The sequence below is a fragment of the Podarcis pityusensis genome (genome assembly GCF_964106645.2).
Source record: "Podarcis pityusensis genome assembly, chromosome: 15".
Classification (NCBI taxonomy): Eukaryota; Metazoa; Chordata; class Lepidosauria; order Squamata; family Lacertidae; genus Podarcis; species Podarcis pityusensis.
This window is the reverse complement of record NC_138040.1, coordinates 4,765,919-4,791,796: the sequence shown is the minus strand read 5'-3', so window position 1 is coordinate 4,791,796 and position 25,878 is coordinate 4,765,919. Positions and strand designations below refer to the sequence as shown.

At 45.9% G+C, this 25,878-nt stretch overlaps 1 protein-coding gene and 1 long non-coding RNA gene across 12 annotated transcripts in view; one reads left to right on the top strand and one right to left on the bottom strand.

Annotated features, from left to right (window-relative positions):
* Positions 1-324: 324 nt before the first annotated feature.
* Positions 325-2,192, top strand: LOC308464152. Its single transcript, XR_013979893.1, has 2 exons — positions 325-447; positions 1,927-2,192. It is a non-coding gene; the product is annotated as an uncharacterized lncRNA (long non-coding RNA).
* The window catches only part of LOC308463941 (uncharacterized protein), a 61,948-nt gene continuing 38,131 nt past the window's right edge, over positions 2,062-25,878 (bottom strand). For 8 of the 11 annotated variants that reach the window (XM_080982798.1, XM_080982792.1, XM_080982801.1 and 5 more), the window contains 9 exons: positions 23,854-24,032; positions 23,303-23,468; positions 22,438-22,599; positions 20,980-21,143; positions 17,420-17,601; positions 10,053-10,110; positions 7,188-7,340; positions 4,400-4,600; positions 2,062-2,573 (listed from right to left, as the gene is read on the bottom strand). In XM_080982798.1, the coding sequence (XP_080838924.1) occupies positions 2,535-2,573; positions 4,400-4,600; positions 7,188-7,340; positions 10,053-10,110; positions 17,420-17,601; positions 20,980-21,143; positions 22,438-22,599; positions 23,303-23,468; positions 23,854-24,032 (1,304 nt within the window). In that variant the 3' untranslated portion in view covers positions 2,062-2,534. Of the gene's footprint in view, positions 2,574-4,399; positions 4,601-7,187; positions 7,341-7,599; positions 7,848-10,052; positions 10,111-17,419; positions 17,602-20,783; positions 21,144-21,175; positions 21,418-22,437; positions 22,600-23,302; positions 23,469-23,853; positions 24,033-25,878 lie in introns of those variants that run through there. The other 3 variants (XM_080982800.1, XM_080982802.1, XM_080982793.1) reach the window with 3 other exon arrangements.

Sequence of the window (25,878 nt, the reverse complement as noted above, 5' to 3'; positions counted from 1 at the left end):
GGATGGGAAAACCTGACAGTTTTGGTTTGTCTTTAGCTTCTCTTTTATTTTTCAGTCTTCAGTTCAGTTCCCCACATTTCTACATCACTTCAAAGGGTTCAGAAAAGGGCAACCCAAATGATCGAGCAGATGAAAGGAAAGGTTGCAGCGTTTGGGACTTTTTTGTTTAGAGGAAAGGCGGGTTTGAGGCGACATGATAGAAGTGCACAAAATGTATGGCATGGAGAAAGTGGATAGAAAAAAGCCTATGGACATTTCCTTGGTGGCAAGGGGGAATAAAAGCTATATAAAAAGGAGGATTCCTGGATGCCAAGATCCAGGTTTGGGGCTATTTGGAGAGAGAACCCCAGCAGAGATTTAAAATCACAAAATACACAGCACGGACCTTTATCCTTATGAGTTTCAAAACTTCCCTCTTCCCTTAGCATAGAAAAGAGCACACATTTGGTAAGTTAAAAATAGTTTACTTACAAACCCTCCAAAGGTCAGGTTCATGTGCTTCCATACATCGCTCAGAAAACACAGGCAGTAGAACTTGGCTTAGTTACCGTGGTGAAAATGGTAGTACATAAATAAGGGATGCCTAACGGAGGGTCTCTCCCCAGATGATTTCAGGGGACAAGGAGGACTCTTTCAGTGCGCAAAGTGCTAAACACAAATACGTGTTATCAGACACCTTTCACAACAGCCTTGTAAAGTAGGTCAGCCTCCAGACCCAGATAAAGCACTGCCTCCCCTGCTGTTCCATGCTCAGGCCCTGCTTATGGCAGATAAGATTAGACCAGGGGTTGCCAACATGGCGCCCTTCAGGTGTTCTCCTGGTGCTCACAAAGCCTTTGATCTCTGCTACCACCCTGCCACTGGTAGGAATATGAGGGGCATGTGTGGCAGAAGTAGACTGTGGGAAGCACAAAGGCAGGGAAGCAAAGTGAGGAATGGACTCACTGCCTTGCCTGCCCTGTGGGGGGGGGGGAGAGTGGATACCTTTTTCTCCCTTGAAAAGTATGCAGAGCTAAAAGAGAAAGCTGGAAGTGTGACTCTCCCTCCTGGTTTTTTCAGCTCTTTCAGAGCTCAGATTAATTCGTCCAATTCCTACTTATACTCAACCACGTTGGGAAAGTGAAATATGCGCTATCTCGCTCTCTCTCTTGTGCGGGGGGCACGGGGGGGGTCTAATATGGAGGGGGGAAGATAGAAGTGACCGGAAGGGGTAAGAGTCACAAACCCCCAAAAGGATGGAAATGCCTGGATTAAACATACAGTGGTACCTCTGGATACGAATGGGATCTGTTCCAGAGCCCTGCTCGCATCTAGAAGCAAACGTAACTAGCGACGGCATGTCTGCGCGCACACATGCGCGTCGCTTTTCACTGCTTCTGCGCATGCGAGTGACGTCATTTTGAGTGTTTGCGCATGTGCAAGCGGCGAAACCCGGAAGTAACACGCTCCGTTACTTCCGGGTTGCCGCGGAGCGCGACTCGAACTCGCTCAACCCAAAGCGCATTCAACCCGAGGTATGACTGTACCTCGGGTTACATACGCTTCAGGTTACAGACTCCGCTAACCCAGAAATAGTAACTTGGATTAAGAACTTTGCTTCAGGATGAGAACAGAAATCGCGCCGCAGTAGCAGCAGCAGGAGGCCCCATTAGCTAAAGTGGTGCTTCAGGTTAAGAACAGTTTCAGGTTAAGAACGGACCTCCGGAATGAATTAAGTACTTAACCCGAGGTACCACTGTATTCAGATAAATAGCTGCAGCAGACTGGATTTCTCCCCCTCACACAGTCTATCACTCCTTCCTCTGATCACTTCAGGAGGTGCAGAAGCAAAACTGTGACACAAGCCTTCTTGTCTGAATAACCTACTTCTCTCTCTCTCTCTCTCTCTCTCTCTCTCTCTCCCTCCCCCCCCCCCCCCGCTTTAAGATTTCCCAATGGATAGAACGTGGTTACAAGATTGACTTCAATTGATTAAATGAGATAGCTTCTCCCACCACCCCTGCTGAAACCGGAGACCTCCCATTTATCATCAGAAATGTAACAAAGGAACACGCTGAACTATTAGTAAATGAAGCACGCTGATTTTAAGTACGGGGAGTTAAGGAGGCAGAAAGAATTGCTTTTGCCGCTGGAGACCATTACTGCTACATTAAAGCCACAATCCCATACACACTTATATATGGGAGTCAGTTCCAGTGGACTTGTTGGGACTTATTTATGGGCAGACATGCAAAGAATTCTGTTGCATCTTGCAATCTTTTACAAATTGCACAGTCTGAGATTTGTGTGTGTGTGTGTATACACAGAGCCACACATTACATGTAAAGCATGTTCAATGCGCATTTAAAGCACATAACTCTTCCCCACCAAATAATCTTGGGGACTGTAGTTTAAGGGTGCTGGAAATGTGAGGGCGAACTACTGCTATGGAAATTTTCTCTTCTTCCTCACATTCCTGGATTCACAGTTCTGCCGCACAGAATTAAGCTTCCCATACTCCTCTTTCCTTCATGGATGCTGTTGAAGATGATGAGTCACAGTGGGCCATATCCTGCATTCATGAGTGCTGTTTCCTGCAATGCAATGGACACCGTGTTCATTTCGTCCAGAGATGCAGAACCAGCAGCCCTCCAGAAGTTGCTGGGCTTAAAACTCCCATCGGCCCCAGTCAGCGTGGCCAACGGTCAGAGATGTCGGGGGCTGGAGCCCAGCAAACATCTAGAAGGGAGCACATATTGGCTACCACCAGAAGAAATGATGGAAGCATCAGGATTAGGCAACCCTAGCCCAGGGGATCAGAACCAGATGCATTGAAAGGGCACCTAAGGCAAGGCCAGGGAAGCTTACTGAGCCCCATGCCATCATGGGAAACCTTATGGGGGCCGAATTCCAAAGGTGGGTGGGGCAAGAGGCAAATGTGGGTCCATGTGTGACCTTTAGGCAGCCGGCTACATTCCAGCTGATATAAGAAAAAATCCACTCCTTTTCCCTTATAGGGTACCCAAGAGCCCATATAGAGTCCTTTTGTAGGTTCTCTATTGGTAGGAGAAAATAACAGAGACCAACCAGAGAATATTGAGAAGCAAAGCAGCTAGTAAGCCTGATCTTTATTAACTGTTGTAACATGGTGCTCCCCCAAACACAGGAGAGAGGAGGAGGACCCAGAACAAAGGTGTGCCCGCCCTTATATAGACATTTTAAATTGCCCGCCCTGGAGTCCAAGACCACCCCAGAAACATCATACATACATCACAGAAGGGGTGTAGCCCAAGACCACCCCCCAGATACATCATACCTACATCACTGAAAAGGCGGTTTACAACAGAAATCTGAGTGCATTGTCTATCTCCTGTCTGGCAAGTTACCTGATTGCATTATTTGGGTTTTGGCCACTCTTTTGTTATTATAACTACTTAATTCCTGAATCTAGGTCACTGGTCACAGGCTTAGACCAAGTTCATATTTTGAATGTGCCCTAAAGACAGGATTTGTGAGAACAGGATTTGTGAGGAAAGAGACAATGGGGAGGTTTCCCACTTTAACCTTGCAGAGAAATATTTGAGGTAAATTTGTTCAGGACCTTTTCTATGGGGTTTCAGACATGTAGTTTATATATACAGTTATGAACATTTATTTTTTTTATATATGACCTTAAAATTCTTATAACACAGCCACGTAAAAGCCAACGCTTTACACATCCACACAGTCATCCCTGGGAGCTACTAAATAACTGCAACCCCCAAAGAAATGGGGGTGAGGGGGGGAAAGGCTCCTCAAAATGTGGGTAAGCATTTGGGAGCAGAACTGTGATGCAGCAGCCCCAAATAACTGCAGAATATAGGCTCACTTTGGCTGAAGGCAAGGCATTGTGGGGAGGGGGGAGTTAAGTCTTTCCATCCCCATGCAGTCCCAAATAAAATCCTAACTCTGGAACTGTGTTAAGAGGAAAATCCTCCACTGGCACGAATGGGGGGGGGGGTTCCTCCTTCAAATGCAAACTACAGCTTCCTGAGTGGGCCGATGTTCCCAGAAGACTGCAACAGAGGAAAGTGTTAAGCTCTGTCACCTTTTCAGCAGTGATCCAGATAATGATCAGCCCTATTTGCATGACACACACCACACATCACTTCCATATTTACAGCACATGGCTTCCCCCAAAGGATCATGGGAACTCCCAGCACCCCAATGCAGGACAGTTCCCAGGAATCTTTGGGAGAAACCACGTGCATGAAATGTCCTTTGAATGTTTGTTGTGGATGAGTCCAAATATTTATTTTGTTGTTTGAACCCCTAAGACCTTCAGAGCTGCTGAAACACCTCCATATGCTATATATAAAATAAGTGTTGAATGCTTTGCACTGTATTATATGCTTTTTACATTTTCCATTTCTGCACTTACCACAACATTGTAAAAAAGGGCCCCCATTGTTTGCTTGTAAAAATGCTCTTGCTGCAGATATTCAAGGCTGGTGCAACCCAGTTTTTTTGTTTTTTTATCCAGGGTTTTCAGAACAAGCTGTGACATTTCCTTGCCCCTCTTGCTGGCTCGAGCTGCCAAAAATTTCCTTGTTTTGTCGACAGATAGGAGGTCATTGAGAACCTACATTAAAGCGATTTTTCAAAGACAAAACTTCATGAGAGGGTTGCGAGAAACTAAATTCAAAAGGCCCTGAAGCCCAAATAACCAACCCCCAGGGGAGGATGCTTTCCAAATATCTGTATGATTAACTGATCTTCAGAGCTCTGAGCTTACATCTTCTTTCAATCAGCCTCCACTGAAGACAGGCAGTATTGCACCTGGTGCCTTTGGACCATTTGGTCACTCCCAAGTGATGGAAAGGAAGGACCTCATCTCAAAGGGGGCTACCTGTCGTGTCCCTGCCTGAGTCACTGCTCTGACCTTGCCTCCTTCAAACACCTCTGCCAAGGGTGCATAATCCTGCTGAGTCTCTATACCAGGTGTGTGTGTGTGAATCATTCACGACTCGGTAGGTTTACCTGACCTCAGAGGAGGCTGACTGCTGAATTTCTTCATGAGTCACTGCCTTCAGCTTGCCTCCTTCCATTCAGCCTCTGCTGAGGGCAGCTGCTCATGCCATATGTCTACACAGACTGCGACTGGATCAATCGGATCTAGAGACTGGATCTAGAGAGTCGGCAGAATTACCGCACCTCAGAGGAAGCACGGCTGGACCACTGATTCCTGCAGAAACAGGGAGGTGGGCAGGAAGCCCTTAATCGTCTGCAATAGGCAATGCTGAGCTCAATGGACCAAGCATCTCAGTATATGGCAGCTTCCTAAGATTCTTATGTTTATTTTTGTTATTCCAATAGGGAACAAAAAGATCCCGCTCCTTAAGCAATTCTTTAATAGCATTTGTTTTTCCTGCTGCGTGCAACTGCAGTTAATTTGTCCAGGGTCTCAGTGCCCCATATATTATAAAGGAGGAGTTTTCATAGACCTCCAGTTTAACTGGCAAACACTTAACTGTTGCCGCACACCGTTTTGTTATAGTAATTCATAGGCTTTAATTTGAAGCTGGGGTGCCTGAGTGGGTGGGTGGGGAGAGGCAAAACAACGACCCCAACAACTCCCCCTCTATCCTCTGTGGACTGGCAATAAGTTAAGTACCAAAGTGTGAGGGTTTGCTGGCTGCTGGTGCAGTCAAACAACCCTTGCCGGATGCCAGAAGCCGCTCGATTTAAGCATCCTTTTTAAGACACCCAAAAGCACCATCTACAAAAAGAAATCGAACTCTTACATACTAAGTAGCCTAGATTTTCTCTAATCCAAAAGCCGCTTTCTTAGACCCTTGAGCCCAATAAGGGTTTGTCTTTTTTTAAAATCCACCACTCCACTCCATTCCCAGCCGTGTCCTGAACTTCTTGTGTAATTAAGCTTGGCTTGTAAGAACCTCTACACATCTCTTCTCTGCAAACCAGAAAAGGGTAGTGGTCAGAGCCACCTTCCTCAACTTGGTGCCCTCCAGATTTTTTGGACTACAGTTCCCAGTGTCCCTGACCATTGGGCCTAATGGCTGGGGCTGTTGGGGCCAGATCTGAAGAGTGTTGCATTAAAAATATCCAACAGGATGCTCTTAAGCACTAAGGGGACTGCTTAAACCAATGGATTTTGTTGCCATTGTTGCCATTTAGAGTACGTTTGTGATACATGAATAAACATTGCATCAAGCCACTCATTTCCCCTCAGCTGCACTACAAATTGAAAGTAGCATCATACCACTTTAAACAGTCATGGCTTCTTTCCCCAAAGAATCCTGGGAGTTGTAGTTTGTTAAGGGTGCTAAGAGTTGTTAGGAGGTCCCTCTTCCCCCTTACAGAGCTACAATTCTCAGACTAGTTTAAGAATCATTTCCTCTTCTTCCCAGGGACCTTTGGGAATTGTAGCTTGGCGGGAATAGGGGGGTCTCCTAACTCAGCACCCTTAACAAACCACAGTTCACACAATGGAGAAAGCCATGTCTGTTAAGGTGGTATAACAGAGCTTTTAATGTATGGTACGGATGCAGCCCCAGGGAAGCATGACTATTTGGCAATACCTATGAGGCAGATGACTTTGTTTGACGGATTGGTCCAAATCTTGCCCCCTTCACACAGCCCTGCTTAACAAGGCAATGCGTCTCCTTTTCATTCAGTTCCCATCATCCCTGACTATTGGGCATGCTGGTTGGGAATGATAAGAGTTGCAATGCAAAAACCTCTTGGGCTGATGGAAGATGGAGTCCCAAATCTCTGGAGCACACCAGAATGGGACAGGCTGGGTTAGGGTGTTGGACTAGGACCCCAGAGATGAAAACTGTGGTCTCCATTTAGCCACAAAGCTCACTGGGTGACCTTGGGACAAACTGTTACCTCTCAGCTTAACCTACCTCACATAGCTGTTGTGAGGATAAAGGCTTCTTAGTCACCCCGAGAGCAACTGTTTTTAATATTATGCTTTAATGTTGTTATCTGCACTGGGATCTTAGGGAGAAAGATGGATCACAAACAAACAAACAATACCAACAACACGAAGTCTTGCTGAAGGTTGGGACTGAAAATCGCTCTAAAACAATGGAAAGTAAATAAATACCTACACATAAGGGATAGATGGAGGATCTGTGAGAAGCTACACAGTGAAAGGAATGTCTGTTATGGATTTATAATTACATGAGTGTTCAACTTACCGGCAACTCCTGCCGGTCATCGTCAAAGTAATGGCCATCCCACACCTCGGTAACAAGACTGCCGTACGTGGCTAGAAGCCGGAGCCTCTTTTTCTGCAAACCTTCAGACATGACATCCTTCACAGGTCGGGTGGTTATGCCCTGTAGAAATTCCTTGCGAACACATCGTATCAAAAACATTATGTCTTCCAGAAGCACAACCCAAACACTCATTAAGAAGGGGGGGGGTATTTTGAGATAATCTCCATTGTTATGACTCACAGGCCTTGATGACCAGATTGTACATCAACATCACCATTCCCACCAAGAGATGTATTTACATCAGGGCTTCTCCAGCTACACCATTCCTGTCCTTTCTTCCCTAGTTTCTATTCTATTCTTTAAGACACACACACACACACACACACACACACAGAGAGAGAGAGAGAGAGAGAGAGAAAGAGAGAGAAAGAGATCCAGCCCAGTTATTAGGCAAAGTGAGGCTGCTGCCTCAGGCAGCAGAAGCCCCTGTGGTGGCGTCTCTGTGGGCACCCCGCCTGCCCTGCTGCTTCCACCAGCGGCGGCGAAGTGCTGCCACCATTGGCACTGATTTCAGGCCAGATCGCTTCCATTTTGGGTGATATCAAGTAGGTGTCTTCTCCACTGTACTCTTTTCGGCACCTGCTAAAAACGTTCTTGTTTAGACAAACCTACCCAGAAACTTCGAAAGTTGAGGTAATGTTAATCAATGTTAGTAATTGTATGTTTTGAGGTATGGCTGCAAGTTTTTCTTGATTTTACTGTTTTATCTTTTGTAAACTGCCTTGAAGCATCTTTTTTACAATCAAGTGGTATTTAGATTTTTATGAATAAATGAATAAATACGACAACGACAAGAACAATTTTTTAAAAAAGCTGCTTTGCTGATACTGTGTGCTTTTGTTTTGTTTTTAAACCCCACACAAGGGGCAGATCCATACATTTCAAGCACATTCTTGCCCCAAACCTGGATCTTGGCATCCAGGGAATTCTCCTTTTATATCCCTATTTCTTCTTGCCAACCAACGTATTCAATACACATTTAAAGCAGATGACTCCCCACCGCCAAAGAATTCTGTGAACTGTCATCTCCCCCTCCCAGAGCTACAACTTCCAGCACCCTTAACTAACTACACTTCCCAGGATGGCTTGTGGAGAAACTCTGTGCTTTACATGTGCGTTGAATGTGCTTGAAATGAATGGCATGAATCTGCTGTACAGTTAGGAGTGCAGCCTAGGTGAGTAATTGATATTCACTTCTATTGGTGGAAAGCAAAGCACTATTAAAGGGTGACCACGGCCAAATCCCACCTATTACTAATGACAGGTAGCATGGCAATGTGCCCATTTCACAGACACAGAGACTCAGTCCACACAGGGATCCCTGAAGTGTGCAGGCTCTCTCACCTCCCCACACAGCCGCTGTCATAACGACAGTCATTTTGGTTGTGTAAAAGAACCACCTCTCTCTGCTCTCTTTGTCCGTGAAAAAAATAATAATAAAAGGCTAACATGAACCCAGGGAGGTTTAAAAGCAGACAACTGAAAAACTGCAATATTGCAGTTACAATATCCTGTTTGTGCCATCAACAGCCAGGAGGTCGTGCACACACACACACACACAAAAAAGGAAGAGAAAAAAACAAAGCAAGCCAATCGCGGATAGGAGCATTCCACAATTTGACATATGGATCCTGCAAATGCCAACTGCAGGATTACATCACGGAGAAAAGGACAAAAGAGAATAAAATTAGTTCTGTCAGCTCTACGAGGAACCAGTGCCAAAAGAGGCAGAGAGGACATCTCTCTCTCTCTCTCTCTCTCTCTCTCTCTCTCTCTCTCTCTCCCCTGCCCCAAATAAATGGTGTGGGGAGATTTTAACAAAAAGGGTTCGGACAGGGATGCTGGTCTGCCTCCAAGCCAAAGAAACAGAAGCACCAAATTAATTCTGCAAATCACATTAAAAACTGACCTAGTAACTAACGGCTCCAAGTTTTAATTAGTTCCATGGCTAGATCAACCAGTTAAAGATTCTGGCTCCACTGGTACTTCAGGCCAAATGCAAATCCTCTCTATCTGGCTCTCAGGACTCCCCACCCCCATCACACACCCTCCCCAGCCACACCCTCTCTGCCCAGGCCACGCCCAGGCCACGCCCTCCTTCACACCCTCAAGTGTTTTTGCCTGGCTAGAATGTGCCCTTGAATTCTGGCAACGCCTCTATGCTTGCCTGGATGAAGGACAGAATCATAGAATCATGGACTTATAGAGTGGGAAGGAACCACGAAGGCCATCTAGTCCAACCCCCAGCCATGCAGGAATCTTTTGGCCTGCATGGGACTCGGACCCACAACCCTCAGACGAAGAGCCTCATGCTCTACCTACTGAGCTATCCCAGAGATGTGACCTTCAAGAGAGGAGTGTGTGACTGGCCTGATGTGCAAAGTTTACATTTGTTGTTCTGCCCACAACTGGCATGTGGCCCCTGAAAGGTTGCCCACAAAAGAATGTGGCCCTCAGGCTGAAAAAGATCCCCCACGCCTCTAGGCTTTTGGTCCTGGAGGTCAATCAACAAAAGCTTTGGTTGATTAACCACCAGAGCCTAAAGTCCCACTTGTCTAGCTCAGTACTTATTTGTCACATCTGTATTTTGCCTTTAATGAAGATCCTCAGGCTAGGACTTTGACCAACCTCCCCTTCCCAAGAGAGCTTCTAACAAGAACCCCCCTCTCCCACCTAAACACGGGCCATTCTCAAAAATGATGTCACTCAGAAGCTTCCCCCCAGTGTATATTTTCCATCCAGTTCCTCATCTAAAACAATAAGGTCATTTTGTTCAGTACTCACAGGACTTGGCACCCCTTGAAATAAAGGCGTGTTGTGCACCCCACTTCCTACACAGTTTCTGCAAAAGAGAGGGCAGATTAATCCAACAGGTAATCTCTGTTCCCTGTCTTTTCCTCTGAAATTTACTATTAATACAATTCCCCCTAATACTGCATGCACTGAATTGGAGTTTAATTAGATGCTAACCAGAGGGGTTTTGTGCTTATGAGGTAATAAATACTCCTCGAGCTAATAAACTCCAAGGCAGAAGGAGTGGTTATTAATCTCCTGAAAAAACACACACACACAAACTTAGCAAGAAGAGCCCCTCAAGTTATTACTGCTATACGTGGACAACTATTGATTCAATAACATGGGTGAAACATTGAATGTTTTTCCTCAGGCCCAGGTGAACGAAAGGTCTGCAGGGAGCTGGATTTGGGGTAGAAATGGGAAAAATCTGTCAGCTTCAGTTTCTCTCAGTTTCCCCATCTTAAATTCATGCCCATATTTCCACACCAGCTTGTTGGTTTGTTTTTAAGGTCCTTATGGAAATTCTTCACCATTTCAGTGCGAATCTCATTTCTGTACATCATACTGCTGCTTAGAAACGGTAATGATAAACCAGTACTTAAATGACTAAAGTATATCAAGCATTGGTCTGCAGAGTTTGATTTCAAACCACGCGGGAAAGGAAAAGGGGACACCCGGTGTCAGGTGACTGACAAAGGGGTGGCCCCGCCCACTTATCAAACTTGGCCCCACCCCTTGGGTGGGGAAAGGCTTAGCACTGCAGGCTCAAAGTCAGGCAGACACAAAACTGGACACACTGTAAGAACTTTGAGAGATGGAGGCAGAGTTATAGACATGTCCAATCTGCTTTTAAAGCCATTCAAGATGGTGGGCATTCCTGCCTCCTGTGGCAGTGAGTTCCATAGTTTAACAATGTGTACTAGATTGGGCTCAGGAGGGGGGGGAGAGTTATGTTGCATTTGTTATATGACCACACATTGCTGTCAGGCTCATCTCTCTCCCACGGGCTTCAAGAACCGCATAATGAAAAGCAAGCATATATTGTTTCTTTTTTTAAAAAGCCCTTGCATAATGCATTTCAGTGTGCATAGTCAAGGCCAAGCCGTGGCATTTTGCCACTCCAACATGGCTGCACCACATAATCCAATTCAGTTCAACCCCCAGGATTCTTTAGTGCATCGCAGAGGTTGCTGGCGCCCCAGCGGCAGCCAAAGGTTTTCAAGCATCATTGAGGGAGACCGACAGATGCTGCTGGGGTTTGGACCAGCTCTGGTCCATGGTAGTGAAAGTGCCTTCTGCCCACTCAGGCTGACCATTGGCTCTTCTCAACAGGGAAGTCATTAAGAGCTTCCCACCCAGGTGGCATTTTGCCTGGAGAATTCAGTTTTGGCTGAAGGTCAGGCTGATCTGACCACACTCCTGCACAACCCTCACCAAAACGAATGGGGTCTGCACAACACCAGTGGCTCTCCCTTTCCCCCTGTGATAATGACCACTGGGAGGAGCGCAAAGAGAAGAAACGCCATGGCACATTTGAGCAGCCTTCCTCTGCCCCGACTGCAACAAAACATGTCTCTCCCACTTTGGTCTCTACAGCCACAGCAGGCGCTGTAACCTTCCAACAGTTTGACCTCACCCCCAAAGGCGAAATCCTCCATTCTTTCCTGAGACAGACGGATGCCAACAAAAAAAACAGCAGAGAGGAGCAATGCCATTGAGACTCTCCACCTCAGGCACCTCCTCTTTTGCACGTGTCTGGTACTTGCTTTGGGGAAAGCTTGGCTTTTGGCATCACATTAGGGGTTGTTTCAGTAGGCAGAGGCTCCTCAGGGCTAAATCACAGGGTGTACGATTTTGGGTAGCCGGATCAGCAGCTTTGAAAGCTTCCAGGAAGTCTCCATAGACTGGGGTTTCTTTCTTTAACCAGGCAACACGGGGAGATGTTGCCACAGCAAGGAGCTCCTTCTCCTTCTCTGGGTTTAATGGCGTATAGAAAGACCAAGGAAAGACCCCATTACTACCACCTACTGGTGACAATGCAATCATGTTGCAGCTACAGCCTTTCATAGAGTCTCAAATTCTTCACAAACTCTCCCAGAGAGTCTTAACCCGGAGAGCAGTCCCCAGGGCCGTCTTACCCATAGGCGCAAGGGGTGCGGGGCACCTGGGAGCCAGGCCGAGAGTCTGGGGCCCGAGAGTTGAGTCTGGGGAAGAACCCGCCCGTTGGTTGGAGCGCCGCAGCGGGCTCTTCTGCTGTGGGCAGCTCTGTGCCGCGAGTTCGGGGGCGACCGAGCCAGCGAGATGCTGAGGCAGCTGGCTGGCTCCGCCCTCCTGCGTGCCTGGGATGGGGCAACCTGGGGGGGTGCGCCGAGCGGATCTTTGCACCCCAGCGCCGCATATGCTTAAGACAGCCCTGGCAGTCTCCAAACTAGAAAGGAGCGGAAGTCAACTGATACCATTATAAAGGCAAGTGTGTTCTGTGATTGGCCCCACCCTCTGAGAAGAGCTGGCAGTCCTCCTTAGAGGGATCTTGTCCGATTTCATATTTGTGACTATTTGCAATGCTGAGGACAGGGCTCTGTGATTGGGGTCCTCATCCTCTGGGTATGCAAACCGAGGGAGAGGCATAAGTCTATGTCCTCCAGCTGGCAGGGCCCAAAGGTAGACCCCGGAGAGTCCTCCTTGGGCATGGCAACGCAAACACCCTCTTTTGCGAAACCTCTGAGTTGCGGGGGACATGACAGACTCAAAAAAATTGCAGCTGATGATGCCTAACACTGCTCCATTGGCACCACAAAAACTCCTGCTGCCCCCCAAGTGACTTGTGTACTTGGGTCACCCCCTTTGCAGAATTCACATTTCTTTTGCTGCAGATGTCCCTTTTTAACTTCCAAGTTTGGAGCATGCACAGCTCTGGCCCACAATGCCGCTGACATCTGCAACTTTAAATACCGTAGCACCGAGAGCCAAGCCTGCTGCAGACCCTGTTACATATTCCGCCCCCACTCTCACTGCCTTTGCCACCCGGGCTGCCTTAACTGTTCCAACGGTTCTTTGCCGAGCGTAGCACATCAAGGATTTAGAAACTAACCATTTCTGACTGTCAGGATTTATATCCCAAACAGCTGTGCCAGGAAAGCCATGGGAATCAAACAGCTATTTGGGGAGCACCATAATCTATTAACTTCTCAGGTCGTTTTGATTTCAGCAGCTTTGCAAATAACGGCACGGTGCACTCAAACGCACCACTTCAGAGGCAACACTTGGGCTATTGTGTTCTCAGGCAAAGGAGCGTCAGGTCCAAATTGTGAAGTTGTCCCAAGAGTTTTGGGGAAGGGCCACAGCTCAGGGACAGAGCGTGTGCTCTGCAGTCAGAAGGTCCCCTGTTCAGTTCCCCACGCCAGGTAGAACTGGGAGGGATTTCTGTCTGAAACCCAGGAGAGCAGCTGCCTGTCAGTGTAGGCAGTACTGAGCAAGATGGACCAATAGTCTGACTCAATATAAGGCAGCTTTCTATGTGGTCTTGTATAGACATTACTTTGGGTGCTGTATCAGGGGGTACCTGCTGACCTCTGTTGTTGTTGTTTAGTCGTTTAGTCGTGTCCGACTCTTCGTGACCCCCTGGACCAGAGCACACCAGGCACTCCTGTCTTCCACTGCCTCCCGCAGTTTGGTCAAACTCATGCTGGTAGCTTTGAGAACACTATCCAACCATCTCGTCCTCTGTCGTCCCCTTCTCCTTGTGCCCTCCATCTTTCCCAACATCAGGGTCTTTTCCAGGGAGTCTTCTCTTCTCATGAGGTGGCCAAAGTATTGGAGCCTCAGCTTCACGATCTGTCCTTCCAGTGAGCACTCAGGGCTAATTTCCTTCAGAATGGAGAGGTTTGATCTTCTTGCAGTCCATGGGACTCTCAAGAGTCTCCTCCAGCACCATAATTCAAAAGCACCAATTCTTCGGCGATCAGCCTTCTTTATGGTCCAGCTCTCACCTCCATACATCACTACTGGGAAAACCAGAGCTTTAACGCTGACCTCTAGCTCAGTGTATGTTTGCACACAGAAGGTGCCCTGTTCAGTCCCCAGCATCTCCAGATTGAAAGACCAGGAAGCGAGTGGTGGGAAAGACTCGACACCATGAAGATCTGCTGCCAGTCAGAGTAGCTGGGCAAGATGGTCAGACCTGGTACAAGGTGGCATGTTTTCCACTGAACAGGCTGGTACTAAAAACAAAAACGAGCAACAGAGAAGCCATGGCCCTCCAGATTTTGTTGAACTCCAGCTCCCATCTGCGCCAACCAGCATGGCCAATAGTTAGGGACGATAGGACTTGCAGTCCAGACATCTGAAGGGCTGTAGCTCAGTGGCAGAGCACCTGCTCTGCATGCAGAAGACTCCTGCCGAAAACCCCCAAAAGCTGTTGCTGCTCATCAGTGTAGACAACCCTGGACTTGAAGGACCAATGGTTTCACTTGGTATAAGGCGCTTTCCTACATTCCCTACATTTCCCTTGACCTTGACCTTGGCTTCTAGGGACAATACTGCACCTTTGAACCTTGCTTTCTTGGGTAAGTGTTCTGGTAAAAGCTTTATAGTGCTTGGACTGAGACCCCAGCTCCCTGAGGGCACCCCTCCTGGAGCTTGGCACAGACCAGCAGGCACAATGGTTAGGGATGATGGGAGTCCAGCAACATCTAGAGGGCAACAGGTTCTCCATCCTTGAGGCAGGACAGCACAGAGGAACCTAGGCTGCACCCATTTATCAACATCGCTGGGATTCTCCTTTAAAGTAGAGGAGAAAGGATAGCAATTCCAGAACAAGGGCCAAGTGTGGAAGCAACTGGTGATAACAGCCACCTGTGAAAGTGTTAGCTTTTTAAAATTCCATGGCGCATCTATTTCCTCCCAAACAAAAACAATCTAACTCCCCAATATTAAACCTCCAAGCGGAATATTGTTCACAGAGCCGATACAGATGGCTTTACCCTCTGGGTATAAAACGGCTGGATCTTTGGGGAGTGTTTTCAGGTCTTGGGACAGCTACATTAGGATATCCAGCTCTTATTACTTCATATCTGACATTTATTCCTAGTTTGGTAATGGGAAAATTACCAGATAAAATTGGCATTTGGCTTGGATTTTTTCCCCCTTCCTATGAGCCTCTGCTAATATGGAAGACTGCAAGTCGTCAAATTTATTCAAGTTTTTCTTGTCAACAATATCATTAACCAAATCCCTCAATTTCAAAGTTAATAAAAGCATCTGGGTTTTCTAGCACAGCAAGACCGGCTTGCATATTTAAAACCGCATACATAGATGAATTTGCATTGGACCAAATTTGCATATTAATGAAGGACTAATTGCTCTTTGCAGTCAGTTTCATGCATACGAATTTACTATTCTTTTTTGAATGCTTGAAAAGATCCAGCCCCCCCAACCAAAAAAAAGGCAAAAACTTTTCAAAATAAAATAAAAAGCTACAGAATATTTGAGAGGCAGAAAATGAAGGGATTCTCAGACTACATTTAAAAGCTTCAGCCAATTATTTCATTTCTTGTTTTTTTTATCACAATAGGAAAAAAACACAACAGGTATAATTTACAAAGGCTGTTGGAGATAAGTGGATTTTTCCTAACCTAACCAATATTTAAGAGATTTTTTAAAAAAGATTACCCATTGTTAAAATCTTGCCTCTAGCTCATTCCATTTATGTAGGGTGGTATTTAGCCCTCAAAACTCAAGAGAACCTCCAACCTGCACCTGACCTAGCCTGAAACTCTGCTCAGATCTCAAGATTTGGAAGGACTGACCAGTACCTTAGACGACTGCTATCTGATCTGGCATCCAGCTGACTGGATAGTCATGCAGATAGTCCCAGATCAAGGTCTGATGACTGCTTTGCAGGGGGGGCAGTGCTAGAGCCTGTACAAGTTGCTTCACATCCCTTCCATTTGGTCCAGAGCGTGGGAATACAGCAGTTGCTCCTCCATGGATGCTGATAAGGGAGACTTGCAGAGATGCTGCAGCAGGTTTGGAGGAACCTGTAGCCCTCCAGCTGGAGCTGATGCAAGCTGGAGTCCAACCACAGCTGGAGGGCCGCAGGTTCCCTAGCCCTGTTCTACAGACCACCTCCACTTGGCCATGCCACTGAAAGGGAGCAGTAATGATTCCACCCTTGAAAATAGCCGCACTTCATATTTCTAAAGCACTTTTCCTAAGTCCTCGAATGTGTTTTAGCTGCTATTCCTACAACAGCCTTGAGAAGATAGGCCTGCACTGTCATCCCCATGCTACAGACTGGGGAAGGGGTGTCTGTGGTTGGCACAGAGTAAAATGGTTTGTTTAAAGCCTGCCAGGGCAATGCTAACTGAGCTGAGATTTCAGCTAGGGACCTCCCAGCTGAGAGTTCATTTGTAGGAGCACAAGGAGTTACCTTATACCGAGTCAGACTATTGGTCCATTGTATTGTCTACAATGACTGGCAGCAGCTCTCCAGATAGGAGACATTCCCAGCCCTACCAGGAGATGCTGTGGACAGAATCCAGGACCTGTGGACAGAACCCAGGATCTGCTGGACAGATGCTCTTCTAGCAAGCTATGGTCTTGTTGCTATGGTGTGAACAGAACCAGTGGAGTCCATTCTCCTCGCAAGTATATTGAAGGAATGGGCAGGTGGCATCTCATCACCTTGTCCATTCTCAAGGCAAGCAGCAGCTTTTGCAGCTGCCTTCCACGTTCTCTGCTTCCATTTCATCTGGGGGGTAATTCTGTCTCTGGGAGGGCAGTTAAGGGATCCGCTCCGGATATAAACACTGGCATTTTGCGCTCCGAAAACCGGGAAGCTGAACAGTAAATATACCTCCCTTCTCTCCCAAGATAGCTTGCTTATCCTTCAGTTGCAGATGCGGTGATAACCCATCCAGAATTTGGCACTGATCTAGAATTCATCTCCCTTTCTCCCGCTTTAAATGGGATTTGGAGCCACCAGTCGTTTTTACTACCGATGGTTTGGTTCCTATAACAGCAGGGTTTATGGCTTTAAGGCCGCCTCTCACTGATCAGGATGGTACCAAGCATTCCCAAAACAGCCACTGCCATGACTGGAACCCATGTCTCGGGTCACAGCGACACTAAACTACACTTCCCAGGATTCTCTGGGGAAAGCCATGTGCCTTAAATACACTTTCAACCTATTAGGTGGCTGTGATCAGAGTCAGGTGCATCAATTTCAATGGGTCTACTCAGAGTATGAATAACATTTGATACAACACAACGGGGCTTACATTCCAGTAAATGTGCTCAAGGCTTTGCTGTAAGTCTAAAGAGCCAAACACAGAAGCATCTACTTTTAGAGTCACCTGTCAAAGAGCGGAAGAACCGTCCACCCCAGCTGGGATTGTTCGTTGAGCTCGATGGCCTGTCCAGAACGTGGCGCTACTGTGCCTGCTCTTTGTCCACTTGGATCTGGGGTGTAAATAGCATCCAAGCCGTAGATCTGGACTAGTAGAACGCTGTGATCATCAAGATAAGGATGCAAAACCTACAATAAGGCAGAGGAAACTTAGACGCACGGCAAAGAGCTGATACAAGATCCAAGGAATGTTTTAAAAGACTGAACACAATGGCATGAGAATGTGGGAAGCCAAGAGGGGTTTCAGAAATATACAATTCCAAGCATCTCATTTCATTTCCCCCCTCCAGGAAGAAATATTTAACAGGCTTCTTAACCGAAAGGTTGAAGATAGGCATAAGCAATTAAACAATGTTTGCAGCAGATTCTTCAGCCTGGTTGCCATTCCAGCTTTGTAACTCACTTTGCACCGGATCAGCAATAAATGTTGCCTCTTCCCCCCTGTCAGGCAGGCCGTCTCCTGTAAACAGGGCCTTCTTGGTAGTGGCGCCCGCCCTGTGGAACACCTTCCCATCATATGTCAAAGAAATAAACAACTATCTGACTTTTAGAAGACATCTGAAGGCAGCCCTCTTTTAATGTTTGATGCATTACGGTATTTTAATATTTTGCTGGAAGCCACTCAGAGTGGCTGGGGAAACCCAGTCAGATGGGCAGGGCATTATTATTATTATTATTATTATTATTATTATTATTTTGCTTTTTTGACAGCAGGTGTGTGCTGATTGGATTATACATTCAGCTATCCTTCTCGTGGTTTAAAAAAGAGCCTCTGGAGGCAGAATAATAGTAAGAAAAGCCTGCATTAATTTTTCAAAAACAATTACATTGCTCTAATGACATGTCAGGTGGCTGTCACAGGCACTAGCCAATCAGCACCCTTAGCCAGTACTAGCCAATCAGCACCTTCTGCAGTCAATCCCAGCCAAGTGGCACCCTTGACTTTCAGCAGCTGACTTTCAAATCTGCAGAACTGTTTTTCTTCAGAACTGGCCCCTAGAGAAGAATAGTTACGTTTGGAATGAGCAAGATGACGCCACTTCCAAACCAGCCCCACCGCTCTAAGAATGTCATGATCCTCTAATTCTAAGCTCCATAGCTGGATGTTGAGGCATGTCTTGAATAGGGAAAATGAATCTCAAGTCAAAAGGAAAAAAAATATTAACAATTCTGAAAAGCAAACATAAAATATTCCCTGTCCTGGGGAAATAGTGAGACTTAAGAAGATCAGCATCCTTGCAGCATAAGAACATCAGCTGAAGATTATGATTGGGTTATGGTGCAATATTTTATTTTCATTTTGAGGTGAAGAGAGGGGAGAGGAGGGATCTGACTGAGACAGCACATTTCCAGAGTTGCTAAATGCACAAAGAGATACTTTAAACCGCCTCTTCATATCATCACTTCACAGCTAAATCTGTGTAAGGCAACTGATGGGCAATTTGATTCTCCTGCATTGAAGGGAGCAGTTCTCAGCAGTTAACCAAGATTTCATTTCTGTGCACAACAGATGTTTGGATGTTTCAGGAGAATCGTAAATAGCAGGAACTGTGCAGTACATTTCAGAAAGCTGATCTCAGTTTAAACGCTCATTTTGCGAACGTGGGGGTTTTTTTTGGGTTCCTGTGGGAAAATGTCTGGAGGAACTTTTCCTTGGCCACGAGTTCATATAAAAATGCTAGGCTTCCGAAGTGCGCAGACTAAAAGGACTACCTAACAAAGAGGGATGTCAGGGAATTCTAACGAAACCGAAAACTGCCCATGTTCGCTTTCTCATCCCACATCCGGAACAGAAATGAATCCATCAAATGTGATCAGGATTCGCAGTTGTTGTTGTTGTTGTTGCTGTCATTCCACAAACATTATGTAATTCGTTATGTTCTCCTTCCATTTGCAATGTGTTTCCTTTGCAATGAAACTGATTGGGTGAAACAATGTAATGACAACTTAATGATGTGTTTTATGTAATTAGTTATGTAAATTATGTAAAATATGCCATTTGGCCACAGTGGACAGCGAAATGAACATCGTTTTGGGAAGAAAATGAACTGCAGCAGAATGGAAACAATGTTGTGTGTAACTAATACATGGAAATGGAACGGAATGGAACACATAAAGACTTGCTGCCCTATTAACAAGCCAGGCTGATGGTTGAACCTGTGGCTGCTTTGTGGCACAATGGACAAAAAATGGAAAAGAATTCATGTAGTACAAACCAAATGAGCAAGGTAGGGCTAATGGCACATGTTTGCTAGGCTACAATGAAAAGTAGGCTGGCACCAATCCTTCTGTGATAATGGTGCCAGGCAAAGTCCAATCCCTTTGCCCAGGCATTTATGGGACATTACCCTGTCACAAGGCAGTCACAGGGGGAAATCATGTCCTGCCATACATTTCCTTCTCTAGCTGGGAAGAAGTTCTAGACTTTGCAAGATCTGTTTTCATTGAAATCTAGTGGAATCTTCGGTTTTTAAAAGGTTCCTTAGTTGGGAACAGTAAGGAACGGCAGCTGGGATGATCAGTAAACACTGCAGAAATAGAACCAATGTAAATCCACAGTCCAGACCAGACCAAGCCTTTCCTTTCAAATCCACTAACTTTTCCTGCCCAGGACATACCTGATGTCCCTTTCATGTGATTTTCGGGGAGTGGGGGGGACAAATCTGTATTATAATGAGTTTGGGAATATGTGGTCCTTGCTAATGTTTCATGTGGCCCTTGGTTAATTTTTCCTATGGGCTGCAAGGATGGGGAAAACAGGGAAAGGGCTTGGGGGAGTCGGAGAGAGAGAGAGAGAGCGCGCGCGCGCGCGCACACGCGCACACACACACACACACACACACACACACACACAGAGAGGTGCCTTGCTCACTTCTGGCTCTGTTCACTGTCAAAATATGCTACCCAACAGACTTCCTGGCCTCTAAGCACCCCAAGAGATTGCAGCCCTCAACAGAACAGGCTCCCCACCTCTGATCTATCACTGGGCAACAATTTTTTACTTTTTGAATCTTGTCTAGATTTCTACAACTGGTTTAGGGTATTTTTGCACTATATCTGCAAAGTGACTCCTGGGCACTGTGGGAAAGGGGATGGACACCTGCCTTGTAAATTGTGGAAGCAACCTGCAGGAAGAAGGGCAGCAATTAGGATACTAGAACTGTAGAGTTGGAAGGTACCCCAAGAGTCATGTAGACTGCAATAGAACAGCTATAGAACCCCTAACAGGTGGCCACTTAACCTTTGTTTAAAAGTCTCCAGGGAAGGAGAGTCCATCACCTTCTGTGGAAGTCCATTCCACTGTCTGTCAGCTTCCTCCTCCTTAATGACAGCCCTGTCTTTGTATAACTCAGCAGGGAGGAAGAGGGTGGGGACGAAACTAGAATTAGTTAGTTTTGCCTGTCATTGGCTCTGGCGCCACCTACTGTTCAGCTCCCTGCCTTCCACCCTACCAGTCCCAATGGGCATCTGCCACTACTGCAAGATGGCAGATCGGCGACTGCGTACCACAGATGGATCAATCCACTTGGGCGATCTCTGCAGGCTTGAAAAATCAAGTTGTTGCACCAGGAATGTTTCTTCTCCTCCCCAGCGTTGAGGCAGCTCAGGCAACTGCATGCTTGCAGCCCCTTTAAGGATTCTGGCCAGTGCATTCACATAGCAACCATTAGCTGAAAGGGGAAGAAAACACAAATCAGTAAAAATTATACATATTTAAGGGTTTGCTCACAAAAATAACTGGGAAAGGCCTTTCTACCTACAACTATACATTGTACAGAGCAGGGAAAGGGGAATGAATATGTGCTGCTCACCTTACTCCTTTGGGATCTTGGTTACCTCTTATGCTTCCCTAAGTGCAAGTGCAAGTGTGAGCTGAATGGAATTTCTCCCCCATCCCCAGTTCAGAGAGAGGCCACTGCTTTCCCTGTTGATGGACAGTCTCTTCTATGTGCTAAAGAAAGAACTGATGCCTGTCTATTGTCATCATTACAGCAATCATTTTTATTGACACATTTGTGTATATATATTCTGTATTTCTGTAACATTTGTTTCAGTTGTTTTAGTTTTCTGTTCACCATTTAGATAGATAGATAGATAGATAGATATAGATATAGATATATATAGATATATATAAAAAAATAATATGGTGTACTAAGTGGCATAGAAATGATCTAAATGAATAAATAAAAACAAATGTATGAGCAAGATTTCTCTCGCTCATAAAACAAAGATAATCATCTTTCTCCCAACAACTAGAGCCTTCTTCACAACTTCCTTCTCCCCATAGAGACTGTGTATGTCTTTATCTAAGCAGCCAAGAGTTTGGCTGACACATGTCTTATATGGGCTAAGCTGCAAGAAACGCCTGAAATAATCAACCTAATTTCTATCATTGTCAGAGACTGTAAAGAAGAAGCAACAAATCCATCTATTTAGTTCAGGCATGAGTGCCGCTGCTTATGTAGCCAAAACAGCACCACCCATGCCGCTGCTGCTGTTTATTACTGCTGTAGACCAATAAAAACACCACCCAGGCTTGAAGGAACCCCACAATTGGCAAAAGTATGAAAAAAGAATTAGAGTAACACCCTTAAAATGTCGGGTGGGGGGAGAAACAGCCCACTGAGTATGCTCAGTGGATAATGAATGCTATTGAAGGAAGAAAAATGAGAAAACCAGAATAGAAGGGGAATCAAATGGAATGGAATATCAAGGAGGCAGAACAGTGAGCAGGAACACTCAACACTGCAAAATTTTGCTGCAGGGTCCACTAGTATTTATTTATTTTATTTGCTTATTATGCTTGCATCCTGTCTTTCTGCCATGGGACTCAAGCTGGGCATAGATAGCGAACTGGCCTGCTTAGCTTCAACTGGATTGCTGCATCACATATCTTCAAGCCAAACTCTGAAACTGCTTAGTATACTTCAGTGAGGGAAACACAAATAATGTTCTTTCAGCTACCTTTAAGCCCAAACGCTTGCTTGATTCGGACACGGACTCCAGCTTCCTGCCGATAACGGACCGCACGATGTATGTCGATGCACTTCAGAGGATGCTGTGGTGACAAATGTCCTCTCTCGTTTAACTTTTCTACACACCAGGCTTTCAGCTGATCAGGCAGTACTGCATGAAACAAGGAATTAGGATATGGGAAGCAGTAGCAGCACCGCACCAGGGGGATGAGCACCACTTGGCAATCCTTAAGATTAGGATCTCGGAGAATTCTGCCAGAAACAGAAATGGGAGCAGAAATTCCCACAATGCGCAAACCACACAAGAGAATGTGAATGGTATTTGGTATTGCTTTTTTATCCTGCAAACATCATGGAAATCACTAGGTTATCTTCTGCATGGATTTTTTTTATGTTTACCTTGCACTGAAATGCACTGGAGTGAATTATGAAACTGCTTTTGGCCACAGCAGATAGCAAGATGAACAACATGGGTTTTTGCAGAAGCCGAACTGTAGCAGAATGAAAACAGCGCTGACTGCGATGAACACAGGGTGGAAACAGCCTCCTCCCTCCTCTCACATCCCAACTTAGAATACCCCAAGAGTGGGAAAGCACTGTGGACCTCCGACAATGCTGGACTACAACTCCCATCAGATCCCACTAGCATCGCCAATGGCCAGCAAATATGGGAGTTGGGAGTGAGTCCACAGCATGTGGAGCAAACCAGGTTCCTTGCACTAGTGTCTGCTGTGTTTCAAATGCACTAGTGTTATTCAAGGCACACTCCAATGTCTCTCAAGACAACAAGTGACTGAAATAAGCTTTAGTGTACGAAGAGGAAGCTTTTGTGATCTAGCCAACCATTTCCATACCTCTGCTTTGCTCCTTGTTCATTAACTGCAGTGCCATGTCCAGCACAAGGTTTGGGAAGCCGCTGTCCTTCTGAAAGCTTGAGATGATCTCCAGCTCTGAACCGCTGGGTTTTGCTCCGTCGGTGAAATAGTATCCTGCCAAGTAATTTGGGGGAGGTACTGGAACCTAAAGGGAAGAAAAATAAGAACACAGGCCTACAATCTAGAAGACAGGACACAAAAGGGAAAAGGGATGAGGAGGGCAGAGGAAAACAAACCAACTCCAGCCTCAACTTCTTAAGATTACAAGGTTATTATAAATAGTCAGCTTGAACTGAGACAGTTCATGGAAACAAGAAGGCCAAATGAAGTTGATCTCTCAGCACAGAGCTGTCTTTAAGGAGCTCTGGTCGATGTTATTGATAATGCTGCAAAGGATTGATATTTTCTCTATTGAAAATTCCTCAGAATTGTTATCTGCGATGAAATTGAACAAGGCAAGGTCTGGAGAAGGGCTGAACTTGAATAGAAGAATTGCAAATATTTATACAAAAAATAACAAAGTGACTTGCCTGAGCATGTGGTAAGAGTCGAATAAGGAGAGTACAGCAAGGAATAACTGTATGGTGATTCAGCAAAGACGGGGTAAGAGGTGAGGGTCCGTCTTCCAGCAAGCCAGCTCTCAGTTTCAGTTGAAACCCTCCCACATTTAATTCTCCTTCAGCATTAAAGATGTGGATGACACAGCTTCCTACAGTCATCCACAAAGGGGCAAGTTATTATTTGATTTTAAAAACACAAATGTCTCCTAATCCAGACCTTGCTGGATTCCCATCTGCCTTAGCTGGCATGCCTAATTTATTCATTTATTTATTAAATTTCATATACCACCTGATTGTAAACAAACAAGCAAACCTCAAAGCGGTTCACAAAAAGAACAACACAATAAATTACCGTATTTTTCGCCCTATAGGACGCACTTTTCCCCCTCCAAAAATGAAGAGGAAATGTGTGTGCGTCCTATGGGGCGAATGCAGGCTTTCGCTGAAGCCTGGAGAGCGAGAGGGGTTGGTGTGCAAGAGGGGTCGGTGCGCCTGGAGAGCGAGAGGGGTCGGTGCCTGCATTCCGAAGCCTGGGGCGCGCTGAAGAGTGCGCCCGGGCTTCGCGCAGCTCTCCACAAGCCTGGGGAGACCGGCGCGGCTCCCTAGGCTTGCGGATAGCAGGCTGTTCTGGGGGCTGGGGTCAGGGGAAGCTCGGGCTTCCCCCGCGCCAGCCCCGTGCCTGGGGGGGGGAAATAATTTTTTTTCTTTATTTCCCCCCCCCCAAAAAAACTAGGTGCGTCCTATGGGGCGGTGCGCCCTATGGGGCGAAAAATACGGTAATCAGTGAGACCAGTTAAAAACAACTATTTAACATATTTCTTTAACAAATTAAAACCAATGATAGGGTAAAAAGACCAGATTGAAACACATGACAACCTACATGTCTGGATTTGCCTGCCTAATCAAAAATGTTTTTAGGAGGTTCCAAAAAGAGAACAGCCTGATGTCAATAGGCAGGGAGTCCCAAAGAACCATTGCTGCCACACACAAAAATAAATTTCTTGCAAACGGGGAACAAGTATTGTGTAGCACCCTTAGCAGTGCCAGGTCCACAGATCAAAGTGGATGAGAGGGCATATATGGGTGTTAAGGTGACAGGGGTTGTAGCTCAACAACATCTGGAAGGTCCCAGATTCAGGAAGCAGGCTGGCCTGAGTCATCTCTCGGTCCCCAGAATCGGCGGGTCCACTCTTGTGAGGATCGGTGTGCTCCATCTTGTTGGCATTCTAGTATTTTGTGTCTTGCTCATTCTTCCTTTTTTAAAAAACCCCCAAAGAAACCTGCTGCTGTATCCTAGACTGATGGTTTCAATTACTTCTTCCACACAACGGCCTTGAAAAATGCTTCTCTTCTTGATCAGTAAACTGGATGATGACTCCCTCTATCACGTATTCCCTAGCCGGAGTGCCTTGTTTATGCGCCTAAGTTAAAACTGCATTTGCCATCTGCCAGTCCAATTTGTGTCTAAAACGATTCCAACTCCTTCCCCCCACCCCATCCAATGGCAAAGTAAAAATGTAGAATCGCAGATCTGCGACGCTTTCACATTCAAATGTTCATCTGCAGTTCGGTGCCCAGGACGTTTGGGCTGAGCCTGTTGCAGATGAATGGCTTAAAAATACCAACAACAACGCAATGTAATGTTCTCCCATGTGTGAGGCAAACTGGACTCCTCTAAGATCTCGGCAGCTGCCGAATACGGAATCTATTACGTAATTATTTATTTAACTAACAGCGCTTATACATCACTTAAAAATATAAAGTTGCCTAAACGGTTCATATTTGCTAGAAAACGCCGATAAAAATCAACAGACTTCCTAAACAAGCAGGCATAATAAAAATATGAGAAGAGATCAAATCAATAGCTTTAAAAACATACATGATTAAATTAAATGTGTGGGCAGCCTTGCCTAAGCAAAAGAGGTTTTTATCAGGCGTTGAAAAACAGTACAATGGTGGTACCGGCCTAATATCAATAGGCAGGGAGTTCTGCAC